General features: G+C 33.6%; 1 protein-coding gene and 1 long non-coding RNA gene across 3 annotated transcripts in view; one reads left to right on the top strand and one right to left on the bottom strand.

Moving 5' to 3' along the window:
* The window catches only part of LOC127068418 (afadin), a 48,592-nt gene extending 42,902 nt beyond the window's left edge, over nucleotides 1-5,690 (bottom strand). The window contains exon 1 of one of the 2 annotated variants that reach the window (XM_051004611.1): nucleotides 5,569-5,690. In XM_051004611.1, the coding sequence (XP_050860568.1) occupies nucleotides 5,569-5,585 (17 nt within the window). In that variant the 5' untranslated portion in view covers nucleotides 5,586-5,690. Of the gene's footprint in view, nucleotides 1-2,584; nucleotides 3,916-5,568 lie in introns of those variants that run through there. The other variant, XM_051004622.1, reaches the window with a different exon arrangement.
* Nucleotides 5,691-6,541: 851 nt separating this feature from the next.
* Nucleotides 6,542-7,500, top strand: part of LOC127063406 (uncharacterized) — a 49,730-nt gene continuing 48,771 nt past the window's right edge. The window contains exon 1 of the long non-coding RNA XR_007781339.1: nucleotides 6,542-6,791. This is a non-coding gene — a long non-coding RNA (uncharacterized LOC127063406). The remainder of the gene's footprint in view (nucleotides 6,792-7,500) is intronic.

Raw genomic sequence — 7,500 nt, 5'->3', positions numbered from 1 at the left:
TTTTAATATTTTGTACTTAAATAAATAACTATATAATACTCCATAGAGAGTACTATATTTAATGAGAGATTTTTTAGTATTTTATATCTATACAAATAAGATTAGTATCTTTATATTGAAAATTCCGATGGTACTTATTGACCAACCTAATATATACATCTAGGAAAAATACACAACTGTTATCTAAAAAAGGAAAGAAAAAGAAAAAAAAAAAAGAGATGTATAATATCATTATATCAGGTACATATTCTACGAATTCGTCATTGAAGAAAAACCTCTCGTAATAATTTATACCACAAATATATATATATATATATGTGTGTGTGTGTGCACGTGTGTGTGTGTGTTTACTTATGTCTAGAAAAAACTACATGGAACATTAACGATGAGGAATTATTAGTAAAGAACTAATGTACTATCGACGATAAACACTGATTATGTGATAATATCGGTCGAACACGTGAATCGAACTACGAAACGCATGTATTTACGAGTAAACTTAATTTTAATAGGAAAAAAAGTATTTCTGTAGTATCTATTTTTTTTTTTTTTTTAATTATTATTTTCTTAAGAATATCTACAGATTTAATCGTAATATGTAATTTCAAATGTATGAAAATTTTTGATATATCTTTCTTCCGTGACGTATATTAAAATTCAAATATATTATATAAATATTATATAAATCAAAGAACATTAATAAAGATATTATATAAATACGATATACTTTGATAATAAGATTTTAATAGATGATATATATATATATATAAATCATTTCATATACATAATATATTATTATTATATATCATAACTAATATGTTTTAGTTATAACAATTAATATAATTTATATAACACGTCGCAGAGGACATATTTAAAAAAAAATATCACGAATAAAAATTACCTATTATAATATTAACGTGTATCAAAAAATATATACACATATACTGTACAATTTTTTTTTTTTTGTAATTTTCATGAAAATATTTGTTAACAATTGTTTTCCACAGAATCTACTATTATATTCAATATAACTATATAAGCAAAAATACTTTTGTCATATTCATTGTTAGTTCACTTTTCACTTAATTTTATCACACGAATATACATATCTCATATATATGCATGTATATTTTTATGTATGTATGTATATTATTATGTATATATTTTATGATACATACATATATATATATATATGTACAATAAGCACAGCATGTGTCCAAATACGTATACACATAGTCAATGAAGAGGACCATGCTTAGAAAAGTTCTAACATCCTATACACCGCGATCGTGCTCGCTCGTTTCAATCTCGAGCATTGTTCTCCTCCTGAATCCCGAGTCTATTGTCGTCGTTGATGGTGCTTCAAGAGAGTACTATAGTTATTACAGAATGAGAGAGAGAGAGAGAGAGTTTAAGACTCTCAAGTTACTTCCATCGAATTACATTACTTCACAAATGAACAATCCTATATAAGAAGGGTACACTACTCCGAGTACACAAAAAATACAAATATTTTCTCTGATGATTGCACAATTCCTAGCAGAGTTACTTGAGTTACCCACTAATAATGCGACGATCAACTGCATACCATCATTGACAATCAAAGGAAAAATTTTACATGGTTACGCCTATGTATAAGAGGTGCGTGAAATTTCTTGGAAACGTTGACGTATTGGATATTCCAATCTAACTGTCTCCACCCATGAACACACGCACACACACACACACACATGTACACATATGTATAAGTATTAATTAAAAAAGAAAAAAAAACTAATTAAAAAAAAATATCAACATATACAAAAATTATCAATATATTCACATGTGTGTGTGTGTGTGTGCACATATGTATAAGTATTAATTGAAAAAGAAAAAAAAAACTAATTAAAAAAATATCAATTTTAGAATCTTATAAAATATGTAAATGGCAAATTTTTTAAACAGAAGAACAGCAAGACAAAAATTTCATAAATATAGGTTATGTCGTATTGACGATGAATTAAAAAAAAAAAAAAAAAAAAAAAAGAACCATCAAATCTTTAATCTACATATATACATTAAAACACAGCGATCAATGATTATCAAAAACGATAAGGATTATAAAAAACGTAACGTCGAACAATGAAAAATATCTCCGACGTTCCCGTTGAATCCTATTGGCTGAATAAGAAAGCGCGCGCTTTTCGTAAATCGGGAGGAGAGATATCAACAGGTCCGAGAGCGCCGTTACTGTAGCAAGAAGAATTACGAGGAGGATGAAAGAGCGAGAGAGGAAAGAAGAAAGAAAGATACAGATAGAAAGAGACAGACAGATAGACAAACAGAGAAAGAGAGAGAGAAAGAAAGAAAGAAAGGAAGAGAGAGAGAGAGAGAAAGTGAGGTTATACGCAGGTAGAAAAAGAAACGACGAAATTAACTTAGTTGTACAAATACACACACACGTATATATAAATTTATAGACATAGAAAAAAAGAAAGAAAGAATAAAATAAATAAATAAATAAATAAATAAATAAATATACATATAACAATATACGAACAAAGAGAAGAAAAGAGATAAACGTAAGTAAGCAAGTAAGGGTTACCTTGTCGCTTCTCTTCGATGAACGCAGTAAGTAAGAAGACGTCTGCTGTTCGTGCCGAAGGTCTTTTCTCTCTTGTCTCTGCTTCTCTCTCTTTCTCTCTCTCTCTTTCTTCTTTCTCGAAGAATCACGTCGTCCTCGCTACCTGACCGATCTACGTGCCCGCCTTCATCTCGGAACTCGTATCTGCAACGACGATCCACGCTCGTTTGCACTCGCCTTTTACCACGACGCACATACTACCACTTACACTTATTCTTCTTGAGAGAGTAGTCTTATGCGAATAGAAATATATGGTTAAAGAGAGACACGATACGTTTCTCTCTCTCTCTCTCTCTCTCTCTCTCTCTCTCTCTGTGGTGTTTCTTTCGATCGTATGATACTCGATTCTTCAACGCTGACGCACCAACTAATACCTACAACAGCGCACCATGGCCGGCACACGTTGTCGTCGTCGTCGTCGTCGTCGTCGTCCTCGTCGTCATCGTCGTCGTCGTCGTCGTCGTTGATCGTATTCAAGGTCGTATACTCTTGCGTTTACTTCAGGTAAATCCTTCTTCGGATATTCGACCAGACTCGTCTCTCTTTTCTTCTCCTCTTTCTTCTCTTTTCTTTTCTTTTCTTTTCTTTTCTTTTCTTTTCTTTTCTTTTCTTCGAGACTCTCCTTCACTCGTTTTACTTACACGCGAACTCTATTCGAGCGTTAAAAAATATATATTCGCGGCACGGATTCGTAGTACACTGCTCTCTTTCACTCGCACGAACACCTATGTGTATACACGATGCTGCTAAGAAGAGGACACATACGAACTCTCGTACACACACAAACACGCGCGCGCGCCAACAAGCACACGCACGAACGCATGCCCATGTAAGTTTATACGTAAAGAGAATATTATAATAGTAGTAGTAGTAGTAGTAGTGTAGTAGTAGTAGTAGTAATACACACTGAGAGAAAGAATCGTTCGAACGATATCGTTGGGTGCTACGAAAAATATTAACGAGAACGAACGATGTCTTTAGTTGTTAACGTCAAACAATTCTCTTTCTCTTTCTCTCTTTCTCGTCTTAATAACCTCGTTACGTATATTATCCGATTATTCAACGAAGATAATATATTTGTTTGATGCCCTTGTAACCGTCAAAGCAGGAATAAGAAAGGTCGCTGATATCATAACGCGACATCGAACGTGGAAACGCAGACTGCCAAGACTGTGCTCGCGTTTACCGGCAGCACACCGCTAGCTTGCACGGTGAGCGGCGCGTTCGTAAAAGCCTCGTGATTGGCTCGGCAGAAAGCCAGAGGTGGCGGTCGAGTCCCACGGGCGTGCGCACTCCCCGTTTCATTTCCCCCTCCCTCCGCTCCAATACACTTCACCACCTCTTCTTCTTCTTCTTCTCTTCTTCTCTTCTTCTACTTCTTCTACTTCTTCTTCTTCTTCTTCTACTACTATACTACTACTACTACTACTACTACTACTACTATCTTCGACCCTACGTTTCGATCATCACCTTGCCGATTTCCATCCGATGAAATAAAAATTTCGAAATATTTCGCAACTTATTTGACGAGTCTATTTTTTTCTATCTTCTTAATTTATCTCTTGCCAATACGAGTCTACGTATATTTGTTTATACGCATATGTTCTCTTTCGAAAGATTTATTTTTATGTATGTATGTATGTATGCATGAATGTGTGTGTGTGTGTACGTATGTATGTATAGAGTGAACGAAATAACGACCGTAAGTACGCGACGTGGGGACCCGAGGTTACCTTGGCCGGCCCTGTTACGTACGCCGCCGAAGATGCACGAGCGCGTGCGCGCTACACCTGTCGCCAGTGACGTAATCCTTGGATCCACCGACGTAGCATACCCCCTTCGATGCCCGTTTCCCTTGCCCCGCCACCCCTCTTTCTTTCTTTCTTTCTTTCTTTCTTTCCTTCCTTCCTTCCTTCCTTCCTTCCTTCACCCTCTCGCCGATCGACGTATCACGAGTGATCTCACGGCTGAGATCGAATGGCCCAAAAAAAATGTTATTATCCTTTCCTTTTTCTTTTTTCTTTTTATTCTCTTTTTCTTTCCTTTTCTTTTTATCGCAAACGAAATACATTAGAAATGTTTTAGTCAAGTTTGCGAAATGAAATAAAATAAAGGATGTATAACGAGGAAATATAATTTATCGACGATACGATCATTTCCATTTCAATTTTGAAATAATTCCTCAACGTTCTCGAATTCGTTTTGCTCGTTACTACGTCTTTAACCTATTCGTTACGGTACTCGAAAGAAATTCGATAAGGATAGTTTGTTTGGAGTGCATTCGTAAGAAAGAATGATAACGGATGAGCATATAATCGTGATTATATACGCATCAGGGAGATAACAATGTTAGGTTAGAAACGAGATCCTCTCGATCTTAAATCAGATCGATAAGACTGCGTATCTTATTCTACGTCTTTCCCTTTCCATTCTCTACGTCTGTTCATATACCAAAACTATATACAACCACGCGAAAATATAAATTACAAATGATCCTTCGTTTACCATTGAGATCACCTCTTAAAGTAATCAACGTCGTTCTCTCGATCGTCCTAGTTTCCTACTATGTAAACACGTCTTACCTTAATTCAAAGAATATTTCGCGCGAATAGAATCGCTGCTTTTGGTGTCGAGTTACCGTTCTTTTTTTTCTTTCTCTTCTTTTTCCCCTCCCCTCCAATTTTTTTTCTCTTCACCAAATCGAGGATCTTGCTGGTCGCGAAGAGCGACGCCATGTTTTTTTTTCTTTCTTTTTTTTTTTTCTATAATAGAATTCGAAAGAATCTATGATACATTTCGAAATGTATTATACAATTCTATAATACATTTCGAAAGAATCCTATGATATTTTCAAGAAAACTATTACTCGTACTAATTAATAATTCATGAGTTCAGTATCTCTAACGGAAAAATTTATGCTCGAAGAAAGTATACGGAATAATTACTTTTCAGATCGTTGCATAACTGATTTATACGGTGCTCCATCTTGCGGATCACAAACACTTTTATTATCGTTCTCGTTTTCTCACTTATTATTGTCACGACGATTGTATCAATAATAATGCGACAGTAATTCGAATAATATAAACATACGTGTAATATGTTACCATCGATGTTGTTGGTATAATGTAGTATTTTTCCACGTGCATGATTTCGGAAAAAAGATCGTCGAATTTCTACATCTTACGAGAAATAACTCGAACTTGATATATCGAAGATAATAATCCATAAACGTGTTTAACGACGTTCGACGCCAGCTGATTTATTTGCGAGATTATGTGGCAACCACGCGTATAATTCGATTTGACAACCCTGCGAAGAAGGAGCAAACTTGATAAAAAACAAATGTTTCCTATGATACGTACACACACACACACACATCACTTTTCTTCTTATTTATCATAAAAATATAGTACGAGTCGGTAATAAAAGACTCCTACTTTATCTGTTTATGATATGTTTTAATGTCGATAGTAACGGTGCTGGTAGTAATAGTAGATTTCTGTTTTGTATATCGATAAGTCGTTAGAAAGTAAGAGTAAGTCGAGTAAGGAATATTAGATTCCTGTTTTATAATCGTGATTATAAAATCATTTTTATTTGAATATTTATTTGCTAGATATTTCTTCCTTCCATAAAGATATGTCACAAACTTTTATTATAATTCTCAATATTAGTATAATTGATGTTTCAATTTGTAAAATTGTAATCTGTATACCAACAATAAGAAATTCATATTTTAAGAAATGTAACAGAGCATTATGAATAGACGCGTTACTAGAGAGCGCATCGACGCCATTGACCAATCGAACGACGTCCAAGTAACCAATAGAAACACCGATAAAGGACAGATAGACGCAAAATGACCAATCACGCGACGATGAAGCAACCAATGGGAGCGTATCGAACGGGAAACAAAAGAGCATCTCGTGCAACGTACAAAATCCGTTAAAAAAGAAAACTGTTTCTTTCTTGATATGTGCGCGATAAAAAAATGTGAGTATAAAAACTTGATACTTCGTTTAAATTTTACTCCTGCAGTGATTAGCGTTGTCAACTCTTGATGCGACATCTGAACATGGTTTAAATACTGATTGCAATCAATTATGGACAATATTCAGGAGAAGACTTCTTCGTTAATATCACATTTTATAAAGATAGTCTTAAAGTAAGTGGATTAATTTTAACTTGAAAAAACTTAGATCTATATTTAACATTAATTAGTAGATTCGTTATTTATTATATATTGTTACATATATATATATATATATATATATATATATATATATACACATAATATATACATATATATAACAGATTCGTAATATATTTATTATAAACTCTAGACTGCATTGAGAAGAGTTTGTAGTCTTTAGCTTAAATAGGCTCAAGATTTACTTTCATATAATACAGAATAATTATTAATGTCGGTAATGTAGATCTTGTAGATAAGGTAAACGATTATCGACGTTCGGAACAAAAACTTGCGGAACGTAAATGCCATGTCGGTAATAATATTCGTATAGAAAACTACATTTCCACTATTATCAATTACATTCGTACAGTTTAGCAAAAAAAAAAAAAAAAATCATCAGAAAAGAGATTTGATCGTTGATATTTTTAGACGAATCAATTTCGTTGGTATTAATACACGGTGAATTATTAAAGGACTCACGAAAGAGGATAAAATTCGAATAGAAAATGCGATTTCAACCGCGTTTATTGTATTTCCAGAGCAAAGTAAAATTCGTTAAAGTATCGGAGCAATAGTAATTAATTAGAATAAAAAAGTTAAATCATCGTGTAAAAAATAATCAGGAGAAATCGTTGATTACACGTGTGACGACGTAACGTTTTTCCTCTTAAATCTAAAAACT

The sequence above is a fragment of the Vespula vulgaris genome, chromosome 1, assembly GCF_905475345.1.
Source record: "Vespula vulgaris chromosome 1, iyVesVulg1.1, whole genome shotgun sequence".
NCBI classification, from domain to species: Eukaryota; Metazoa; Arthropoda; class Insecta; order Hymenoptera; family Vespidae; genus Vespula; species Vespula vulgaris.
Note: the sequence above shows the minus strand (reverse complement) of the source record. Positions and strands in the feature narration are given on the sequence as shown.